At 49.4% G+C, this 23988-nt stretch overlaps 1 protein-coding gene across 1 annotated transcript in view; it reads right to left on the bottom strand.

The window, feature by feature from the left end:
* Positions 1–23988, bottom strand: part of LOC119965026 (ran-binding protein 17-like) — a 1262848-nt gene that overhangs the window by 881628 nt on the left and 357232 nt on the right. Inside the window, exon 13 of the mRNA XM_038795235.1 lies at positions 7890–7995. Coding sequence (XP_038651163.1) covers positions 7890–7995 — 106 coding nt within the window. The remainder of the gene's footprint in view (positions 1–7889; positions 7996–23988) is intronic.

The following is a 23988-nucleotide window of genomic DNA, read 5'->3' as shown; positions in this document are numbered from 1 at the left end:
TCGTGCCTCACAAACCTCACTGAGTTCTTCGAGAAGGTGACCAAACAGGTGGATGAGGGTAAAGCAGTTGATGTGGTGTATATGGATTTCAGTAAAGCGTTTGATAAGGTTCCCCACGGTAGGCTATTGCAGAAAATACAGAGGCATGGGATTCAGGGTGATTTAGCAGTTTGGATCAGAAATTGGCTAGCTGATAGAAGACAAAGAGTGGTGGTTGATGGGAAATGGTCTGACTGGTGTCCAGTTACTAGTGGTGTGCCACAAGGATCTGTTTTGGGGCTGTTGCTGTTTGTCATTTTTATAAATGACCTGGAGGAGGGCGTAGAAGGATGGGTGAGTAAATTTGCAGATGACACTAAAGTCGGTGGAGTTGTGGACAGTGCAGAAGGATGTTACAAGTTACAGAGGGACATAGATAAGCTGCAGAGCTGGGCTGACAGGTGGCAAATGGAGTTTATTGCAGAAAAGTGTGAGGTGATTCATTTTGGAAGGAATAACAGAAAGGCAGAGTACTGGGCTAATGGTAAGATTCTTGGTAGTGTGGACGAGCAGAGAGATCTCGGTGTCCATGTCCATAGATCCCTGAAAGTTGCCACCCAGGTTGAGAGGGTTGTTAAGAAGGCGTACGGTGTGTTAGCTTTTATTGGTAGAGGAATTGAGTTTCGGAGCCATCAGGTCATGTTGCAGTTGTACAAAACTCTGGTGCGGCCGCATTTGGAGTATTGTGTGCAGTTCTGGTCGCCACATTATAGGAAGGATGTGGAAGCATTGGAAAGGGTACAGAGGAGATTTACAAGAATGTTGCCTGGTATGGAGGGAAGATCATATGAGGAAAGGCTGAAGGACTTGAGGCTGTTTTCGTTAGAGAGAAGAAGGTTAAGAGGGGACTTAATTGAGGCATACAAGATGATCAGAGGATTAGATAGGGTGGACATCGAGAGCCTTTTTCCTCGGATGGTGATGTCCAGCACGAGGGGACATAGCTTTAAATTGAGGGGAGATAGATATAGGACAGATGTCAGAGGTAGGTTCTTTACTCAGAGAGTAGTAAGGGCGTGGAATGCCCTGCCTGCAACAGTAGTGGACTCACCAACACTAAACGCATTCAAATGGTCATTGGATAGGCATATGGACGATAAGGGAATAGTGTAGAGGGACTTTAGAAGGGTATCACAGGACGGTGCAACATCGTGGGCCGAAGGGCCTGCACTGCGCTGTAATGTTCTATGTTCTATGTTCTAACTCTCATTGACCTCTCAAGGCGAAATTTATCTTCTCGAGACTGAGAAACCCAGCCATGTCACGAACCCAGGTCTCTACACTTGGAGGCGTCGAGTCCCTCCACATTAACAAGATCCGTCTATGGGCTACCTCTTCTGCCCCCTGAAACACGGTCTTCCGACACTCCAAAGATCGCTATCTCCGGACTCGGCACCACCCGTGTTTTTAGCACCGTGGACATTGCCTAAGAAAAACCCTACCAAAACCCTCTAAGCTTCGGGCATGCCCAGGACATGTGGACATGATTTGCTGAGTTTCACATGCAACTCGCACCGCTATCCTCTATCCTGAAAAACTTGCTCATCCAGGCCACCGTCATGTGTGCCCGGAGGACTACCTTAAATAGTATCAGGCTAAGCCTGGCACATGGTGAGGAGGTATTAACCCTGCTTAGGTCATCCGCCCACAGACCCACCTCTATCTCTCCTCCTAGCTCGTCCTCCCACTTGCCCTTAAGCTCCTCCATCGGAGTTTCCTCCGCCTCCGAAAGCTCCTGGTAAATATCCGATACCTTCCCCTCTCCCACCCAGGTACTGGAGACTACTCTATCCTGTATCCCCAGAAGCGGTAGTAGCAGGAAGGCTGGAACCTGCCTTCTCAGGAGGTCTCGCACATGCAAATACCTAAACCCATTCCCTGCGGGCAATTCAAATTTATTCCCCAAGGCTTTCAAGCTGGGGAAGCTCCTGTCTGTAAATAGATCGTCCATCCTTCTAATTCCTGCCCTTTGCCATCTCCGGAATCCACTGTCCAGCCTATCCTGTACAAACTGATGATTATTGTAAATCAGGGTCCAAACCGATGCTCCCTCCACTCTCTTATATCCCCTCCACTGCCCCCAGATTCTCAATGCGGGAGTATTGGCCCGGCGAGAACGTAAGAGGTGCCGTTACCAGTGCTCCAAAACTTGTGTCTTTGCATGACGCCGCCTCCATCCGCTCCCACACCGAACCCCCCCGAACCCCCCCCCCAGCCCCCCACTACCTACTTCCTAGGTGGTTACATGGCTACATTAGCCGCCCATTAGTAATTACAGATGTTCACCAGCACCAACCCACCCTCCCCCCACTGCGTTCCAGCAACACTTTCTTCACTCGCGGGGTTTTACCTGCCCACACAAAGCCCAAAATAACCTTATTCACCCGCTTGAAAAAGGCCTTTGGGATGAAGATGGGGAGGCACTGAAAGACAAACAGAAATTTGCAGAGGACCGTCGTTTTCACGGTCTGTACCCTCCCTGCCAGTGATAGTGGGAGCATGTCCCATGTCTTAAAGTCCCCTTTCATTTGTTCTACCAGCCGGGATAGGTTTAACTTGTGCAGTGCCTCCCATTCCCGGGCCACCTGGATTCCCAGATACCGAAATCTCTTCCCTACCATTCTAAGCAGCAGCTCTCCCAGTCTCTTCTCTGTCCTCTTGCCTGGATCGTGGACATCTCGCTTTTCCCCATGTTCAATTTAGACCCCAAAAATTTGCCAAATTCCCCCAGGATTCGCACCCTTGCCTCGTCCCTCGGTGTAGTTTAAAATACCCTGACATCAGCCGGTTCGTACGCACACTCGCTACTTCCCCCATCCCTCCAACGGGTGTGAAATATACAAGAGCAGGTCACCTGCGTAAAGCGAGACCCAGTGCTCTACCCCTCCCCCCGAACCAGCCCTTTCCAGTTCCTAGAGGCTCTTAACGCCATGGCCAATGGTTCTATGGCCAGAGAAATCAGTAACGGGAGAAGGGGCACCCTTGCCTCGTCCCTTGGTGTAGTTTAAAATACCCGACCTCAGCCGGTTCGTACGTACACTCGCTACTGGTGCCTAACAGAGCAACCGCACCCAGTCAATGAAGCCCTCACCAAACCCAAACTTTCCCAGCGCCTCCCACAGGTAATTCCATTCCATCCGATCAAAAGCCTTCTCCGCATCCATCGTTATCACCACCTCCACCTCCTCTCCTTCTGAGAGCATCATAATAACATTCAAAAGCCTTTGAACATTGGCCTTGAGTTGCCTGCCCTTTACAAATCCCGTCTGGTCTTCCCCTATCACCTCCGGGACATCGTCCTCTATCCTTGTGGCCAGTATCTTAGCCAGCAGTTTGGCATCCACATTCAGTAGAGAAATTGGCCTGTATGACCCGCATTGCTCCGGAACCTTCTCACGTTTCAGGATCAATGAAATCGAGGCCTGCCACATTGTTGGGGGAAGGACTCCCTTCTCTCGTGCTTCATTAAATGTCCTCACCAGCAGTGGGCTCAATATCTCTGAAAACGTTTTATAGAATTCCGGTAGCCGTCAGGCCCCGGGGCCTTGCATGACTGCATGCCCTCCAACCTCTCGATTATTTCCTCAATCTCAATTGGGGTTCCCAGCCCTTCCACACGATCCTCATCTACCCTCGGAAATCTCAACTGATCCAAAAACTGCCTCATCCCCTCCACCCCAGCCAGGCGCCCCGACTCATATAATTTATTATAAAAGTCCTTAACACCTCATTCACCCCCGCTGGGTCCAGGACAGTATTACCGTCTCTACTCTTTACTTTCCCTATCTCCCTGGCCGCCTCGCTTTTCCTGAGCTGGTGCGCCAACATTCTGCTTGCCTTTTCCTCATACTCATAAATCGCCCCCCTTGCCTTCCTCAACTGCTCCACCGCTTTCCCTGCAGACAACAGCCCAAACTCCACCTGTAACCTCCGCCGCTCCCTCAGTAGCCCCGCGTCCGGGGCCTCCGAGTACCTCCTGTCCACCTGGAGTATCTCCACCGCTAACCTATCCCTCTCAGCCCGTTCCACCTTTTCTCCGTGGGCACGTATCGAGATTAAATCCCCTCTGACCACTGCCTTCAGAGCTTCCCAAATCGTCGCTGCAGAGACCTCCCCCGTATCATTTGTTTCCAAGTAGGCAGCAGGGTAGCATGGTGGTTAGCATAAATGCTTCACAGCTCCAGGGTCCCAGGTTCGATTCCCGGCTGGGTCACTGTCTGTGTGGAGTCTGCACGTCCTCCCCCTGTGTGCGTGGGTTTCCTCCGGGTGCTCCGGTTTCCTCCCACAGTCCAAAGATGTGAGGGTTAGGTGGATTGGCTATGCTAAATTGCCCGTAGTGTCCTAATAAAAGTATGGTTAAGGGGGGGTTGTTGGGTTACGGGTATAGTGTGGATACGTGGGTTTGAGTAGGGTGATCATGGCTCGGCACAACATTGAGGGCCGAAGGGCCTGTTCTGTGCTGTACTGTTCTATGTTCTATGTTCTAAGTAGTTCTGGATGGAATTGTGAACCCGCCCATAGATCGCTTCGTTCGCTAGCAACCCCACATCCAGTCTCCACAGTGGGCGTTGCCCTCTCTCCACAGTAACCCATAGATCCGCCCAATGTGGGGCATGATCCGACACTGCGATTGCCGGGTACTCAGTATCCACCACCGCCGGTATTAGCGCCCTGCTCAGAACAAAAAAGTCGATGCGAGAGTTTACCTTGTGGACCTGTGAGAAAAAAGAAACTCCTTTGCCCTTGGCCGTGAAAACCTCCATGGGTCTACTCCCCCCATCTGTTCCATAAACCCCTTCAATTCCTTTGTCACAGCCAGCCTCCTCCCTGTCCTGGATTTTGACTGGTCCAATTCCGGATCAATGACTGTTAAAATCTCCTCCCATAATCAGGTTATGTAACTCTAAATCTGGGATCTTATCTAAAACCCGCCTCATAAATTCCACATCGTCCCAATTCATAGAATTTACAGTGCAGAAGGAGGCCATTCGGCCCATCGAGTCTGCACCGGCTCTTGGAAAGAGCACTCTACCCAAGTTCAACACCTCCACCCTAGCCCCATAACCCAGTAACCCCACCCAACACTAAGGGCAATTTAGCATGGCCAATCCACCTAACCTGCACATCTTTGGACTGTGGGAGGAAACTGAGCACCCGGAGGAAACCCACGCACACACGGGGAGGATGTGCAGGCTACGCACAGACAGTGACCCAAGCCGGAATCGAACCTGGGACCCTGGAGCTGTGAAGCGATTGTGCTATCCACAATGCTACCATGCTGGATATATGTTCCCGAGTACCACCCACACCCCCTCCAGCTTCCCACTCACCATTATGTACCTGCCCCTCTTGTCTGACACGATTCTCCCTGCCTCGAATGCCACTCGTTTATTGATCAAGATCGTTATCCCCCTGGTCTCTGAGTCCTGTCCTGAGTGGAATACTTTGCCAACCCATCCCTTTCTCAATCTCGTCTGGTCTATAACCTTTAGGTGTGTCTCCTGTAGCATTGCCACGTCCGCCTTCAGCCCCCTCAAATACGCAAGCACGCGAGCCCTCTTGACCCGCCCATTCAACCCTCTGACGTTCCATGCAATCAGCTTGCCCGCCCATGGCACCAAGCAGTCTGTCTCCCCATTGTTCTTTCCCCTCGCCCCCCACTTGGACAAACATATTGAAAGCATCACATTCCCCAGGAAACAAACATCTGAAACAACAGTGAAGAGACAGCCACTTTAGAAAAAAAAAACACAAAAACAGAACCAGTCCCAAAGAACCCCCCCCCCCCCCCCTCTAACAAGCGCCCTGCAAGACAAAGTTAACTTTAGCCATCAAAATAGCCCCTGATTACACATAACACGACCAATACTTATACAGCTCAGCACAACAAATCGCCACCACAGTACTTTGCAAGGCTTCAGTGGCTTTTAATTCACCTCCAGCCGTTTTTCTTTAATAAAAGTCCATACTTCGTCTGGTGTTTCGAAGTAGAAGTCCCGTTACTCATGTGTGACCACAGACGGGCTGGGTACAACATCCCGAACTTCACCCCCCTTCTTAAAGAGGCCCGTTTTTGCCCGATTAAACCCAGCTCACCTCTTGGCCAAATCCGCGCCCAGGTCCTAATAAATGCGCAGCTCACAATGTTCCGACTTAATGCTCCGTTCCTTCTTGGCCCACCGCAGAACGTGTTCCATGTCTAGGAATCGGTGAGCGTAGCACCATCGCCCTCGGCACTCATTCGCTCGGGGATTCTTCGCGAGGGCTCTGTGCGCTCTGTCCACTTCCAGGGGCCGAGGGAACGCCTCAGCTCCCATCAACTTCCCCAACATGTCCGTCACATAAGCCCTCGCATCCGATCCCTCACTACCTTTAGGGAGGCCAACAATTCTCAGATTCTGCCTCCTGTACCTGTTCTCCAGGTCCTCCAGCTTCTCCTGCATTCTTTCCCGGCAGTCGTTCATCATCTCCACCTTGGTCTCCAGCACGGTTATGTATTCCTCGTGCTCAGGCACCCTTTTCTCTACCTCCTGGACCGCTCTTCCGTGGGTCTCTTGATTCTGCACAACCTGATCAATCGAAGCCTTAATCGGGTCCAGCGTGTCCTTCTTCAGCTTGGCGAAGCAATCTTCGAAAATCTTCACCAGCTGCTCCGTCGACCACTGTGCCATCTCCCTGCAGCCTTTGCTCTCCGCCATGCTTTCCCGCGTTGCCAGCTCTGCTTGTGTCTTCCTTATTGGACTTTGTCTTCTCACACAACCACTTCTGGTCCAATTCTCAATACACTGGAGGGGAATTTCTACTCACTGTCTCACTCTTCACCGATTTATCCCATAAAATACGGAAACAAATGGGGGAAAATGGTCTAAAAGTCCGTCACAGGCGGGAACTATCAAATGTGTGACCTACTCCTCCATGGCCGCCACTGGAAGTCCCCTAAAGATGTGTATGTTAGGTGGATTGCCCTTTAGTCTTCAAAGATGGGTTAAGTAGGGTTATGGGGATAGGTTGGGGGAGTGGGTCTTGGGAGGGTACTCTTTCAGAGGGTCAGTGCAACCTCGAAGGACTGAATGGCCTCCTTCTGCACAGTAGGGATTCTATGGATATCTCCTTTCCAAAATCCATGAACAAGACTGCCCTGAGAGACATTTTGTATCAGCCTGTTCCTGCCCACGGAACCCATTTCTTCCTATCTTGATTTAATCATATTTCCCCTTCTCCAGTGTCTTCCCACCACCATTTGTGATTCCTCTGATGCCCTATGTCATATCAAAAATTTCCAGTTCCCTGGCACCAACCACCTCCTCTTCCTATGGATGTCCAATCGCTCTACACCTCCAACCCCCACTGTAACTGTTTTTGGTGTTGTTGAATGAGTGCAGGACACCAAGACAATTCTCTGGTCTACTTCGGCTAATGACCAAAGAATTTTTAACTTCCGCCAGGCAGGCCAGACCTCTATTGAACATCTCATCTAAGCCAATGATGTAACACTCCATCAGTACCGTACTAAAATATATGCTTGTTTGTACTCCATCTTCCACCTTCTGATGAGAGGTAACACTGATAAGTGTCGAGTAACTACAGTTAAGAATCTGTGGGCAACTGGTAAACATTCAATGAAACCAGTCACCTTCTCCATTGAACCTGGTATTGGCAATCATCGTCAAACATCACACAAAGTTCAAAGAAACAAAAAGATCCTTGCAGTTTATGATGCTTCTATTTATGAACAGTTACTAGAGACAAAGCTCATGCCATGTAAACTTCATACTATAAGATATATATCCCATCACAAATGGCATTTCAAAGTGTATAAAAATAGCATTTTTTTTTTAAAACTGACTTACCGATAAACTAATTCTCCATCCATTGAGTCTTGTTCATCAGTACATGTAAATGTTAATCTACCTCCAATTACAGCACCAACTATATACACCAGCCAAGCCAAGCGACCTGAGGGTATAAACAGCATTTCTTCAATAACACGTTTGCCACTAAATTATGAAATACATCAAAAGGTTCTTTAACCACAGAGTCCAGAATGATCAACTGGACATAACCACAGAACCTACAGTGCAGAAGGAGGCTATTCGGCCTATCAAGTCTACACCAACCCACTTAAGCCCTCACTTCCACCCTATCCCCGTAACCCAATAACCCCTCCTAACCTTTTTGGACACTACGGGCAATTTAGCATGACCAATCCACCTAACCTGCACAGCTTTGGACTGTGGGAGGAAACTGGAGCACCCGGAGAAAACCCACGCAGACACAGGGAGAACATGCAAACTCCGCACAGATAGTGACCCAGATGGGAATCGAACCTGGGACCCTGGCGCTTGAAGCCACAGTGCTATCCACTTGTGCTACCGTGCTGCCAAAGCTCTGTCCAAAGCTCTGTGGACAAACCGTAGCTCTGTCAGGCATCATATTTGGGCAGCCTATTTAGTTTTAATGCAATATGCCAAATTTGAATGTCAGACACCAGCTCATTGAGGGCAGTCATTTAAACAGTAGATTTAGAGAGAAAACAACAGGCAACTACTTCCTTAAAAAAATAAAAAAATAATTTTCCAATTAAGGGGCATTTTGGCGTGGTCAATCCACCTACTTTGTACATCATATGGATAAAAGTAAATTACTGCGGATGCTGGAATCTGAAACCAAAAGAGAAAATTCTGGAAAATCTCAGCAGGTCTGGCAGCATCTGTAAGGAGAGAAAAGAGCTAACAATTCAAGACCAGATGATCCTTTGCCAAAACTAAAAGGCATAGAAAGTGGGAGATATTTTCTTGCACATCTTTGGGTTGTGGGGGAGAGACCTACGTAGACATGAAGAGAATATGCAAACTCCACACAGACAGTGACCCGGGGCCAGGATCGAACCTGCTAACCACTGCACCACTGTGCCGTCCCTCACAGACAACTATTTTAACAAGTGTTTAAAAGGTATGCAGACATGTAAAAGTTTTTTTTTTGCTATTTCTTTCAAACAGACATTACAATTGTTGTTAATTCTTTTAAAGTAATTTTTAATTTTATTTTTTACAATTGAAGGTGACTATTTTTACATAGGTTTGAGTATTTATTTTAAATTTATGAAACAATTTAAATCTGCACCATACTATTATATAATTTTATGTGTGGTATGCTTTAAAATGTTTTAATTTAGATTATGGTCGTAAGATTTTCAAAGCGCCCCAGGGCTTTTTTGCTGTCACTGACCTTGTAACATCTGATTTTTTTGATTAGTGTTTGTAGAATCACTGCAGTACAGAAGGTGGCCATTCGGCCCATAAGGTCTGCACTGGCATTCCGAAAGGGCATCCTACCTAGGCCCATTTCCCCGCCCTATCCCCACAACCCCACCTAACCTTTGGACAATAAGGGGCAATTTAGCAAGGCTAATCCACCTAATCTGTAATCTTTGGAATATGGGAGGAAACTGAAACACCCGGAGGAAACGGCAGGGGTACGAAGGCACTGTGGTTAGCACTGCTGTCTCACAGCTCCAGGGACCCGGGTTCAATTCCAATCTTGGGTGACTGTCTGTCTGAACTTTTTATGTTCTCCCCATGTTTGCGTGGATTTCCTCCCACTGTCCAAAGATGTGCAGGTTAGGTGTATTGGCCATATTAAATTGCCCCTTAGTGTCCAAAGGCTGGGTGGGTTTAAGGGGTTGGGGCAGGGGAGTGGGCCTAGGTAGGGTGCTCTTTCAGAGAGGATCAGTACAGATTCGATGGATCGAATGGCCTCCTTCTGCACTGTAGGAATTCTATGATGCAATGACTCTGATCTGTGCCAAATTAGCTAATTGTTGCTGAGATGGTAGGTGGATGCTGCAATTGATCTCAGGTACTCAGGTACTAGAATTAGGAAGGAGAAAAATCAGACAGATTGTTGCTCCGGATTTTTCACTCCAATGTTCCTTGTTCGGAAGTTTGCGCAGAGGACTTCAGGATGCATCTCCCACCGTGGTCAACATTGACTACCTTAGCTCGTTGTGGATCACTTGGATTAGGTGCTGCAGGGCAACCAGAAACTAGTTCATGACATTTCACGAAATATTATGGTGGTCATCTGTAGCTAACCAAAGCAGATATCAAGAAAATGTCTCCTTTTACAATAGATCATAGAATTTACAGTGCAGGAGGAGGCCATTCGCCCCATCGAGTCTGCACCGGCTCTTGGAAGGAGCACCCTACCCAAGGTCAACACCTCCACCCTATCCCCATAACCCAGTAAACCCACCCAACACTAAGGGCAATTTTGGACACTATGGGCAATTTATCATGGCCAATCCACCTAACCTGCACATCTTTGGACTATGGGAGGAAACCGGAGCACCCGGAGGAAACCCACACACTCACGGGGAGGATGTGCAGACTCCGCACAGACAGTGATCCAAGCCGGAATTAAACCTGGGACCCTGGAGCAGTGAAGCCATTGTGCTGTCCACAATGCTACCGTGCTGGTAGGTGTATATTAATTTCTTAAGAATGAACTCCCCTTCTGTGTGTATTTTCTCCTGTTCTATAAGAACATAAGTAGGAGAAACCGGAAGTGGCCATTCGGTGCCCTCGAGCCTGCTACGCCATACAACATAATGGCTGATTTGATGCGCCTCCCAGAAAGAGAGAAAAGATATCGGCTAAGTAAATACAGATCTTTTCTAACTTATCTTCCCTTGCCTCAGTGTTCAATATACGAGAGCTCTATGAGTTGAAATGCTCACACAAGTCATACAACTGAAATCCCTTGATACTGACAAAATCACCAGAAAAGCTGGATTTATCTTACTGAATTACTATTCTAGTAAAATACCCCAAGCCACCAAGCTCTTAACAGTTTTGCTTCAAGGCTGATCTGAATCAATTTACTGGTGAAAGGCACTGTTAGGCAGCATGGCATTGGAAATTTCCCATGTTTTATTTAGCAGCGACATCCTGAAATACAAACCATGAATCAGCATAAGACTGCTGTGGACTTCTCAATGTTGTCACCACCCTACTTAAGAGTTTCTGACTAATTAAGAGCTGATTAGATTGGGAAATAGTAATCTATGCTGCAGGTATGAATCACTGCACAAATCATTAGAACAGTTGTCAACTGTGACACGAGAGCTGCAACTCTAAGGGGAAAACAAAGAAATATATATAGCTGTGCAGTGCTTTCTGTCGGTGCTAAGGAAGAAAAATGGGCAAACTGGGTGCTCTGGTGTACTTAGCACAATAAAATAAGTGGCCACCTGTCTAAAACACTTCCACAAGTGGGAAAAGATGTACCTTTACAAATAATGTTGCTGGCTACTATATAGAACTAGATTTGTAAAGACGTCCATCTCAACTGAGCTGCAACATGGACATGGACAGTCACTTAGCAGCCATTAGAGAATGATAGCCACAAAGCTCTTTGTGCTCATTTTAAAAAATATAGAAACTCTGAACAAGGTTTTAGAAATCTGGTTGCTCAAGCGACAATATAATGTCCAGATGAAGTGCTGTTATGAGACCAGTGTTAAAGAGAATATCGAAAGCTTACATTACAATTTCTTTGCATCAATTCTCTCTTATTTTCTTACAAAAGACCCAAGTTGAACAGGGGATATCTTGGGCTCCAAAACTTCCATTGCCTCACACAAGGGGCCATCTTTCCACAGGGTTCCATCTTACATGTACATTTAGACAGTGAGCATCGGCAGGATGTTCAACTGTGGAGGACATCAGAGCTCTGCATCCCCATCTTGTATTTGTCTTCTAATTCATACACAAGAAATTGCAGCAATTGCCACAGGATGCTGATCAAAAAAGAGAACTCTGGCTGATTTCTGCTCCTCATCACACAGAGGGTGCGATTCACCGGCCTTGTTACACTCTTGCTCGAACAAAACGAGGCCGATGAATGACGGGAAAGGCCGAAAACAACTATGCCAGACAGCAAACAGTTTGTGATGCAACCGGCCCCTCCCATCGGCGAAATCGGGATCTCACTGTAACGTGGTGAGAAACCAAATATCACCACTTACGCACCACTTCCATACAATTAAAGGGAGCCACCCATTATCCAGCGGTCTCCCTGGAGTCGACTAGTACTCCTTTAGAAAAACGTGAACCTGGTGGAAGGGCTTCTGTGGGGAGCTGAGGAGGTGAGTAACCTTCTTTGGTCACAGTCAACCAGCCTGGGCAGCACGGTAGCATTGTGGATAGCACAATCGCTTCACAGCTCCAGGGTCCCAGGTTCGATTCCGGCTTGGGTCACTGTCTGTGTGGAGTCTGCACACCCTCCCCGTGTGTGCGTGGGTTTCCTCCGGGTGCTCCGGTTTCCTCCCACAGTCCAAAGATGTGCAGGTTAGGTGGATTGGCCATGCTAAATTGCACTTAGTGTCCAACATTGCCCTTAGTGTTGGGTGGGGTTACTGGGTTATGGGGATAGGGTGGAGGTGTTGACCTTGGGTAGGGTGCTCTTTCCAAGAGCCGGTGCAGACTCGATGGGCTGAATGGCCTCCTTCTGCACTGTAAATTCTATGTAATCTATGGGGGCGCAGGGCAGCACGGTGGCCTAGTGGTTAGCACAACCGCCTCACGGCGCTGAGGTCCCAGGTTCGATCCCGGCTCTGGGTCACTGTCCGTGTGGAGTTTGCACGTTCTCCCCGTGTCTGCGTGGGTTTCGCCCCCACAACCCAAAAATGTGCAGAGTAGGTGGATTGGCCATGCTAAATTGCCCCTTAATTGGAAAAAATAATTGGCTAATCTAAATTATAAAAAAAAAAAAAAAAATAATCTATGGGGGCGCTGGGCTTGGCACCGCAGTGCTCAGCGGGGGTTGGGAGAACCCCGACTGGAGGTGGGGGGCCCCTCCACTGGGGTTCGAGGCGCTGGTTCAGGACACACACAACCAAAGGGCAACTGCGCATGCCAACCCTTGGATCATGTGCATCCATTCCAGGAGCAATCCTTGTCCCTGCCCGGCTGCCTCACCGACCATCCATGCCCGACTGCCAAGGTCTCTGGCCATGTGACTGAAGACTATTGCTAATAGGGAATTGCCAATTTAGGTTAAGTGAGCACTTCGCACAACCCAAGTAGATTCCCGTGGGTGGGTGCGCCATGTAGCACGTGGGAGTCATTGCTTTGCATCCCAATCAGACTGTGATGCTTGAACACTGTGCCTGAACACACTGGGAAGCAACATCACACACGCAGCAGCCAACATCCGAACACCCAGGAAACAGGACACAGCTCTGGGGACATGTCCATGGCTGGAGGGTGGTTCAGTGCACTGGGGTGGGGAGGGGACCAAGGGCAGGTATAGGTGGCGTTATGAGCAGGTGCCGGGGTACAGGGTCTGGGGTCAGTGAGGGAAGCCATCTGTGACCGGGGGCATCAATGGGGAAATGGAGGTCCCGAGGTGGGCTGTTTGTCAGTCTAACACCCTCTCACAATGCCTTACATTTATTAAACGCTATGGTAGGGATTTTGGACCCAGCAGAACTTGCCCTCGTGGTGCTGCTGCTAGGCCGGGTAGCCAGACGCTGGAGACGGCGGCAGCAGCAGCGTCAACAGATGCTCAAGGCAGTGGCCCACGTGTCAAACCCCTCCTGACACCCTGAGGACCCGACAGCCCATCAGGCCAGGGAGGGACCCAGATGGAGAGTCCCGTAACGGCCCAGGGTGTAGAGGCGTTGCTAGTCATTCCAACAGATGACGGACAGCGCATGTCACAGGAAGCTCCGCCTCAACAAGAAGACGGTGCAGCACCTGTGCTATGTCTTCGTGGACTTGGCACCACATGGGCGGAGGAGGGCACCTGCTCCCGGTGGCCATCAAGGACAACGCAGCCCTAAACCTTTATGCCTCTGGATCCTTCCAGGGCTCAAGCGGGGACCTGTGATGGATCTCGCAGACCACAGCTCACAGTTGCATCCGGCATGTCATGGATGTCGGCAGCCAAAACAGTGGCAGAGGGTGAGGCAGCTCGAGCAGCAGGACTGAAGCAGTTTGCAAAGCATATGGAGGTGATGGGAAAGGAGATGGCAGTGGCACTGAAGGCTTTGGTAGAGGAAGCAAATGGAAGTAGATGGCGTCGGCTGAAGTAAGGGAACAGAGTGAGAAGATAAGGGAGTGGACGAGGCCACGTCACAGCACAGGAACAGCTCACTTCGAGGGAGGTGAGCTGCAGAGGATGGTTGAGGCCAATAAGGCGCTGTGAGAAAAGCTGGACGATATGGAGAACCACTCGAGATGACAAAAGTTAAGGATTGTGGGACTGCCCGAGGAGGCAGAGGGCCTGAGGCCGACAGAGTACTTTGCCAATATGTTGGCAGAACTGATGGGGGAGGGAAAAGAACTCTCCCGGTATGAATTGGACCAGGTTCATCGGTCGCTGAGGCCTCAGCCTAAGTTAAACGAGCCGCCAAGGGCACAGATTATCTGATATCACATGAAGGAGAAGGTACTGAACTGGGCAAAGAAAGAGCGGGAGGTGCAATGAGCTGGTGCCAAGGTTCGTATCCATCAGGATGTGATGGTGGAACTGGCAAAGCAGCGAGCGGCTTTCGGCCGAGTGAAGGTGGCATTGGACGACAGTGGAGTACGGTTTGGAGTGGTGTATCCAGCAAAGCTGAGGGTGACCTACAACTCCAGAGACTTGTATTTTGAGACTCTTACTTCATGCTGTTATAGAGGTCAAAGATTTTTGTTGCTATTCTTTGTAGCGACGTCTTTTTATGAATCCAAAATGAAAAGTACATATTTGATTGGTTTTTTTTGCTGGTACTGGGCGGGAAGGGAGGAAAGGCCTGACCAGGGGCCTCCTCACTAGCTAACTTAAGACAGGGGGAGGGGCTGTGAACATTAAAGCCTGGTGAGCAGGTTTCAATGGGCCGAGAAGATGAGAAAAGGGAGGGGATTGACGCTGTATGGGGTTTCTTCGAGAAGGAGGTTAAAGGACGATTCCGGGAGGGGGGATAGGGTTCGATGTGTGGTAGTGTGACATGGGGTATTACGGTACCTTAGAAGTGAGCTGCTATTTGTGCAGAGGACTCGCTGCCCATTGGCCCGGGTAAATCAGATAGCTTCGCCTATAAGGCGGGATATAAGAACCCGTGTTCCCCGGCAGTCGGCCATTCTTCTGTACGTCTGCTGCTGGGCACATATCTTGTGCATTAAAGCCTTTTGTTTGGATCACATCTTCGTCTCGTGTCCAACTGATGGTGCATCAATTTAATGCACAAGTTTTAAAAGATGGAAATTCGTATCAAACCGGAGTGCCTTCGACTCAGCCTGCACGCAGAAAATGCAACAGCTGCATTTAAACACTGGCTGGCGTGTTTCTATAGTTACTTAAGCACAGCCAAAAACCGCCCGACGAGGGAACAAAAACTGCATATCCTCCACTCGTGGGTGGGCACCGCCGTGTACACGCTCATAGAGGACACAACAGACTATGACGCAGCTATGAACTTGCTAGAGGGACATTTCATCCGGCCCGGTGAACCAGGTCTACGCACGACACTTGCTGGTCATGAGTCAGCAATTTCCTGGTGAGTCTTTAGACGAATTCTACCAGACCCTCCTTGTTCTAGGGAGAAACTGCGCCTGCCCACTAGTTTCTGCGGCCGAGCACACCGAACTTTTAATTAGAGACGCTTTTGTTGCGGGTATTCAATCTTCCCAGATCCGCCAGAGACTCTTGGAGAAAGAAACTTTAAGCCTCGCTGAGGCACGGACCCTCGCCTCCCCCCTCAATGTCGCTAACCGCAGCGGCCGTGCGTACGCTCCCGACCGCGCGGCGGCCCCTGGGCAGCATGGAACGCGAACCCCCTCACCCCCGCAGACTCGGACCCCCCTCAGGCCCACACCCGCTGCTACTTTTGCGGCCAGGCCAAGAAACCCCGCCAGCGCTGCCTGGCCCGCACCGCAACCTGTAAACGCTGCGGCAAAAAGGGCCATTTTGCAGCCGTTTTGCCAGTCAAAGGCGGTCGCTGCAGTCCCGAGCAGTGACCACGGGTCACCCCCCCCGCGCTCCTCACGCGCCCCGCGGACCTCTCTGCCCCCACCCCCCACCGCCACAAGTGATCACCGGGCGCCACCATTTTGGGCCGCCGATGCCACGTGCGATCCCGGGCGCCGCCATTTTGGGCCCCCGACTCCACATGCGATACCCGGGCACCACCATTTTGTTCACCCCCCACCACGTGTGGCCGATGGGTGCTGCCATCTTGGATCGGCACCGAGGACCCCGCAAGTGACCACTTGCTGCCGGATGACGACTCGGAGTTCCTGCCACGACTCGCCTCAGTAACGTTGGATCAGTCACGGGCCCGCACGCTTTCCACGGCAACCACGAAGATCTTCCTCAACGGTCACGAGACGAGCTGCCTGTTGGACTCTGGGAGCACGGAAAGTTTTGTCCACCCCGCCACGGTAAGACGCTGCGCACTTCCCGTTTACCCGGTAAAGGGCAGCACGGTAGCATTGTGGATAGCATAATTGCTTCACAGTTCCAGGGTCCCAGGTTCGATTCCGGCTTGGGTCACTGTCTGTGCGGAGTCTGCACATCCACCCCGTGTGTGCGTGGGTTTCCTCCGGGTGCTCCGGTTTCCTCCCACAGTCCAAAGATGTGCAGGTTAGGTAGATTGACCATGATAAATTGCCCTTAGTGTCCAAAATTGCCCTTAGTGTTGGGCGGGGTTACTGGGTTATGGGGATAGGGTGGAGGTGTTGACCTTGGGTAGGGTGCTCTTTCCAAGAGCCAGTGCAGACTCGATGGGCCGAATGGCCTCCTTCTGCACTGTAATTTCTATGATAATCTATGAAAAACAAAGAATCGCTCTGGCCTCCGGTTCACATTCGGTCCAGATCACAGGGTGCTGCATAGCGGACCTCACGGTCCAGGGGAGGAAGTTTAAAAACTATAAGCTCTTCGTCCTTCCCCACCTCTGCGCGGCAGCACTCCTGGGGTTAGATTTCCAGTGCAACCAGAGCTTAACATTCAAATTTGGCAGCCCTATGCCCCCCCCCCCCCCCCATACTATCTGCAGCCTCGCGTCCCTCAAGGTCGATCCCCCATCCTTGTTTGCAAACCTCACCCTGGATTGCAAACCCGTCGCCACCAGCAGCAGACAGTACAGTGCCCAGGACCAGACCTTCATCAGGTCCGAAGTCCAAAGGCTTCTGAAGGAAGAGGTTATTGAGGCTAGCAACAGCCCCTGGCGAGCACAAGTGCTGGTGGTTAAGAGCGGAGAGAAAAATCGGATGGTCATAGACTACAGTCAGACCATCAACAGGTTTACGCAGCTGGACGCGTATCCTCTCCACGTATCTCCGACCTGGTCAACAGGATCGTGCAGTCCAAGGTTTTTTCCTTACGTCCGCCTACCACCAGCTCCCCATCCGCACGAGTGACCGACAGTAGACTGCGTTCGAAGCGGATGGGCGACTCTACCACTTTTTAAGGGTTACTTTCGGTGTCACGAATGGGGTCTCGGTCTTCCAGAGAGAAATGGACCGAATGGTTGACCAACACGGTTTACGGGCAATCTTCCCATATCTCGACAATGTAACCATCTGTGGCCATGCCCAGCAGGACCACGACGCAACAACGCAATTGTGCAAAGCAGCCAGACCTGACCAAAACTTGCAACCATTAAAAGTCAATAACCATTTCCCCCAGGACAATATAGTTTGAATCAAGGAGTTTCAGCAGTAGCAGACTAACCGGCGCCACTGCCCCTTATTTGGAAAGGCCTACGTGCCTAGGACAATGATAGCTGGGTCCCACCCAGCCACCAAGGTATCCTCCCTCTAATTGGCCAGGATCGATGAGGGTGATCGAGCACGGTAGCATAGTGGTTACCACAATTGCTTCACAGCTCCAGGGTCCCAGGTTCGATTCCCGGCTTGGGTCACTGTCTGTGCGGAGTCTGCACGTTCTCCCCGTGTGTGCGTGGGTTTCCTCCGGGTGCTCTGATTTCCTCCCACAGTCCAAAGATGTGCAGGTTAGGTGGATTGGCCATCCTAAATTGCCCTTAGTATCCAAAATTGCCCTCAGTGTTTCGTGGGGTTACTGCGTTATGGGGATAGGGTGGGGGTGTGGGCTTGGGTTTGGTGCTCTTTCCAAGAGCCGGTGCAGACTCGATCGGCCGAATGGCCTACTTCGGCACTGTAAATTCTATGATGATTCTATGATGATCCACTGGAGCTTGAGATAGGACCGCCCATAAAGGCGCGAAACAGAAGAAGGATAAGAAGCCCTGAGCACTAGGGATTGGCCTGCTTTGGACCGGCCTGTGTGCGACCAACTGCAGCATATCAACTAGCAAAGTTCAAGGACCCACGATCGCTACCTGAAGGACGAGCCCAGCCAAGACGAACCTGAAGACTTCCAACGGAGCCACGTGGACACAGATAAAGGCCTTATCACCCGCGCAGAGCTGGTCACCCCGAAGTTAAGTAAAGGTCATCTTAGTTATTAGGTCTAGTTTAGTGTGTAGTCGCGTGTATCATTGCATATAGAAATAAGTCTTGTGATATTAATAAACTGTCTTTGAATTAATACACTAGTTGTGTGGTCATTCGGTCAATATAAGAAACAGCTTGTGGTTCATATAGAAATAAAGAAGTCAACAGTCAGGTACAGGCAATTAAAATGATTGCGTTGCTGCATTCTTGTTTATTTTTCAGTGCCTGCCAATCTTCCTGCCAAAGGCATTTTTCAAAGAGGTTGAAAAGATAATTAACTCATTTATATTGCCGGGGGGGCGGGTGTAGGGAAAGGTGGCTAGGGTTAGGAAGCTGCTGTTGCAGAGAGGACGGCAGTCCGGTGGATTGTGTCTTCTGAATTTACTGTATTATTACTGGGCGGCGAACGCGAGAAGGTGAGGAGCTGGGTTAGAGGGGGGGGGGGACTCCCAGTGGGTTAGAATGGTGGAGAGTCTGTGTAGGGTGTCGGGGCTGAGGGCGTTGACAACAATGTTGATTCAGGGGAATCACAGATTTGAGCCAGGGAAGTGAGATGGGAGTGTTTGGAGATGGGAGGAGAAGGGAGTCAGGCCAGTAAAGGATTTGTTTCTAGGGAGCCGGTTTGCGGGATTGAAGGAGCTGGGAGCGAAATATGGGTTGGGGCAGGGGAAAATGTTTAAGTATATGCAGGTCCAAGATTTCGCTAAGAAGGAGATACAGAATTTTCCAGTGGCGCCGACCTCCACACTGTTGGAGGATGTGCTGACGACCGAGGGAATGGAGACGGGGATGTTGTTGCCAATTTATGGGCCGATTGTGGGAGAAGAGAAGGTACCGCTGGAGGGGATTAAGGCAAAGTGGGAGGAAGAGTTGGGCGAGGGCATGGAGGAGGGGTTGTGGTGTGAGGATCTCCGGAGGGTGAATGCCTCAACTTCGAGCGCAAGGTTGAGGCTGATACAGCTAAAGGTGGGAAATAGAGCGTACCTCACAAAGGCGAGGATGAGCTGACTCTTTGAGAGGGTAGAGGATGTTTGTGAACATTGCGAAGGGAGCCCTGCAAATCACGTTCATATATTTTGATCCTGTCCAAAGCTGGAGAGGTAATTTCGAAGGTGGTACATGTGAGGCTTGAGTCGGGTCCTCTGGAGGCCACATTCGGGATATCAGATCAGCAGGGGTTGGAAACGGGTGCAGTGACAGTTTTAGCCTTTGCCTCGCTAATCGGGCGAAGCCAGATTCTGTTGGGGTAGAGGTAGGTCAGTTTCTCCACCCTGTGCACTGGCATGGCGGGGGGATCTGTTGGAGTTTCTAACACTCGAGAAGGTGAAGTTTGAGTTAAGGGGAAGGATGGAAGGGTTCTACAATTCATGGGCTTTGTTTGTTATGCTCTTTCAAGAATTGGATGACATAGAACATTGAGGAGTGTTGCGGTAGGGGTTGGGGGAGGTTTGGACTGTGTAAGTGGTTGGTGAATTCCTGAAATCTTTTTCTTCTTGATGTTTGTACTTAAACTGTTGAGGGTCATTTGGGGCATTGTATTTGTTACCGTTGATTGTTGGTGGGTGTAAATTTGGATGAAAATGTGAAAAAGGAGAATAAAAATATTTAAAAAAAACTTTAACATGGCCCAAGCCCAACAAGATGCCAGTACAGCAGGTTTCTCTGCCATCGCTGGGATGCCCCAGATTCAGGGTGTAGTGGACAGCATGCATGTTGCCCTGTGTTTACCGGGGCATCTGATAGTGAACTACGTTCACAGAAAGGGGTTAACTCCCTGAACATATAGATCATGTGTAACCACCACATGAAGATCATGCACATGTGTGCACACTTTCCGCGCAGTGTCCACAACAGCCACATCATGTGTCAGTCGGTCATCCCCAACCTCTTTGAGGCTCACCCCAGGATGGGCGGCTCTCTCCTGGGGGATAAGGGGTCCAGCTGTGGACCTGGCTAATGACACCAAAGCGGTGACCCGGTATAATGAGGCCCACATTGCCACCCGGGCTGTGATTGAGCGGTGCAATGGACTCCTCAAGATGAGGTTCCAATGCTTCGACCACCCAATGGTGTACTACAGTACACCCATTGGAGGCCCATCCACTTTGTGGTGGTCTGCTATGCTCTCGACAACCTCGCAGAGCAGTGGGGCAACGAGATGGAGGTTGGTGATGAGGAGCATGTGGCCACCTCCGAGGAAGAAGAGGACGAGAATGATGAGGCAGCGCAGGACCAGCTGGGGCTGGAGGGCAAGCTCAGGGAGGAACCGGAGGACTAGCTGAAGGCTGCAGGACATGCGGCAGCGGCGAAGGGCTGGCCCTCATACTCGCCTGCTTCACTTAGAGCATGGCCGGTCTTTCATCGCTACCTTACCCATCCCCATTTCCCACCCTCCCGACATCTGTGTTACATCACTCCAGGTTGCTGGGACTATGTTGACGCCATCAGCGAGTCACTGTCAAGGGCAGTTTGGGGAGGGGTGGGGGGGAGGGTGGGGGCAGTGATGATAACCTGCAGAGTGCTGAGCAGAGCAGAGTCTGACCCTTGCCAGTCTGCTGAGTGCTCACTCACATCTATCACCTGCATGTAGTGTGCCCAGGGGAGAGGGGGAGGTGCCTGAAGATATGGGCCAAGGGTTCGGAGGTCAGCCCGCATTTCGGAAGAAAAAGTAACTGAGGCGTCATACTGGTTGTGCACAAGGATGTTTAATGTGTAATACAATTCCCCACCTCTGCGGCGTCTGTCAACCCCCGCGTGGGTGACCGCCCTGTACTCGGCCACCCCAGTTATTTCCAGGGCCTGCTCCCCAAAAGTGGTAAAAATTCTTAAGTCCGGAATGCCTCCGCTAGTCTGGGCCCTCTCCTGACAATTGTGCGAGAGCTTTTACTGAGGAGACACAGAGAGGGCACCATTAGCCTCATGCGGGGGTCAGTGATGGGAGGGGAGATGTGAAGGAAAGGTGGGGGGTTGGCGTTGGTGGCTGAATGCTCGCTTGGGGAAGAAAGGTCTGGGGAGGGAGGGGGGTATTTGGTGTCTCCTCAAGAGAACCTGGGACACTGGTGCTGTGTAGCAACAGTGATATCCACTTGTGCTACCGTGCTGCCCTTATTATTATCCATCAACTGTCAAAGTGGAACATTTTCTTGATCAACATATAATAAGAAAACAAGCAAAGTTGTGCAATAAAATTATTCCACATATTCAAATCGCAAACTTGAAAATTCCATAAAATAAATATGATCAGAAACATATCAATATTTGGAAATTATTTTTTCTCGACACCGTGTTTTCTGTTCATGTTGATTTACGCATCTTTGTGCCAAGAAACAGACATGAACCACAATTTTCGACTGAAAGCAGATCTAAATTAGTGGACTTCATTTCCCATTACCCTGCTGAGGTCGTGGTCTCAAGCCTCATTCAAGGCGTGAGCACACAATGTTGGCTGGTTCATTCCAGCACTTGGACACTCCATCAGATGAAACATTAAGCAGATTGTCACCTGCTAATGATCCCATCGCACTATTCCTGCTGATCTGGTCGACATTGCTCCTTCAACTAACACCACCAGAACTAGACTAACTGTCCCTTGACTCGTTATTGATTTATCCACAAGATGGTTATCATGATTACCGATATAGCAGTGAACACTGTACAATAAATCATTGTACATGATATACTTTAAGGCTCTGAAGCCTGATGAAACATTTTATAAATGCAGTCTGGCTGTCTTTTCTCAAAATCCTTCCCTTCCTTTTAAATTCATGGCACTATAAACACCAGGCTTGATGACCCTAATTATTGATTTACTTGGTCTTCTGTCTTACTATTTTTAACCTTGGTGCTATGCTGCGCCTCGCGTATATTTCTCAATTTCAAACAACGTTTACTGATTGTCTTAGCCCCCAGTTTACAACACCAGAGATTCCGTATAGTCCACAAAGCTGTATTTCTCTACCCGAGTGCATCTTGACTGAGGCAATAAAATGTATGTGATATTTGTCAGGTTACCGTTATTTCTTCATTCAGCTTAATGATGAACAGTAGTGTAGGGGGGATATGCTCTCATAGTGAAGTACTAAAGCCATCAAAGGATCTTAAGTCTATATTTTTCCAATTCTAGCTAGAATCATTGCAGTAATGGATTTCCTTCTGCTAACTTAAAGAGCATTTTGTTTTGAAAGAAGTGCTTTTCCTGTGGGGAGAAGGATTTATGGTCACCCAGTGGCAAATCTCCAGAGAGGCTCAACACTGCACCAAGCAGAGGCATGCAATTCCGCTGGGTACGAGACATGGCGGAAAGAGGTACACAAACCCAATACCTACCACCATCATGGATTCAGTAAAACAAAATAACCAATCTGCGTTTATCCATTTGGTAGATTTCGGGGTCTGTACCCCCAACCTCTCAAACATATTTATTCCCCATTGTTTTAGTCAATCCCATACAGGGTGATGAAGGTTTACTCTTTAGATTCCGAAAAACGTGCTTCTTTCCCTGCAGCTCTCACTCCAACACTGGTATTTACTGTTTTCTAGAGTAGATCTTCAGCATCTGTAGTTTTTTTTTTAATTCCTCAATGCACTAAGTTTTATCTTCAATTACTGGTCTAGATTGAATTACCTGATCTGAGCCAGAGTGAACATAAGAACTGGGAACAGAAGTAGGTAATTTAGCCCCTCGAGCCTGCTCCGCCATTCAATACGATCATGGCTGATGTCCTCTCGGCCTCTAATCCACTTTTCTGACTGTTCTCCAAAATCCTTCAATCCATTACAAATTCAAAAGCTGCCTTCAACCCCTTCCTAAATGTGCTCAATATCCTGGCATCCGCCACACCCTGGAGTAGTGAATTCCACAGATTCACGACCCTTTGTGAGAAGTATTTTCTTCTCATCTCTGTTTTGAATCTGCTACAGCTTGAGTGACAATAAGGGCACTGGAATCAGCTTCAAAATTCCTGAAATTGGGAGTTCGGTAAAAGATTCTGCCATCTTTTCAGCGCATGCATCTCATGCAATGAGAAAGAGAGTGGTTGCGTGTGTACATGACAGGAAAGGCAAAATTGGGCTCAACTATGATCGCACGCAGGTAGATAGCTTGGAAAGGTATAAAAGAGGTAGCTGGAACCATATGTGGTGTTGGGCAACCTCAGAAAGGGATGGAAACAAAAGCTATTTACTAAAGAGCACTAGATTTGAAATGGTTCTCAAAGTGAACAGAGTAAGGTTAAAATTTAGCGATAAAACACATTATAGCAGGGGACCACCATAACTTCAGCATCCCAACTCCCATCCATTCACTGTGCCATGAAAGAACTGACAAGATGCCTCTTAACACAATAAATGCACACACAACTTCACTTTTTAAGGCTAACAGTATAAGATGGCTACAATGTCCTGGTTTTGTGGAGCTTCACTCTCAATGTTTCTGAGTGGAATTTAACTTTGTTGACATCACAGAATAATCCTAAATCCATTGTAA

The sequence above is a fragment of the Scyliorhinus canicula genome, chromosome 4 (genome assembly GCF_902713615.1).
Source record: "Scyliorhinus canicula chromosome 4, sScyCan1.1, whole genome shotgun sequence".
Lineage (NCBI taxonomy): Eukaryota > Metazoa > Chordata > Chondrichthyes > Carcharhiniformes > Scyliorhinidae > Scyliorhinus > Scyliorhinus canicula.
The sequence above is the reverse complement of the archived record's forward strand: the minus strand, read 5'-3'. Positions and strand labels throughout refer to the sequence as shown.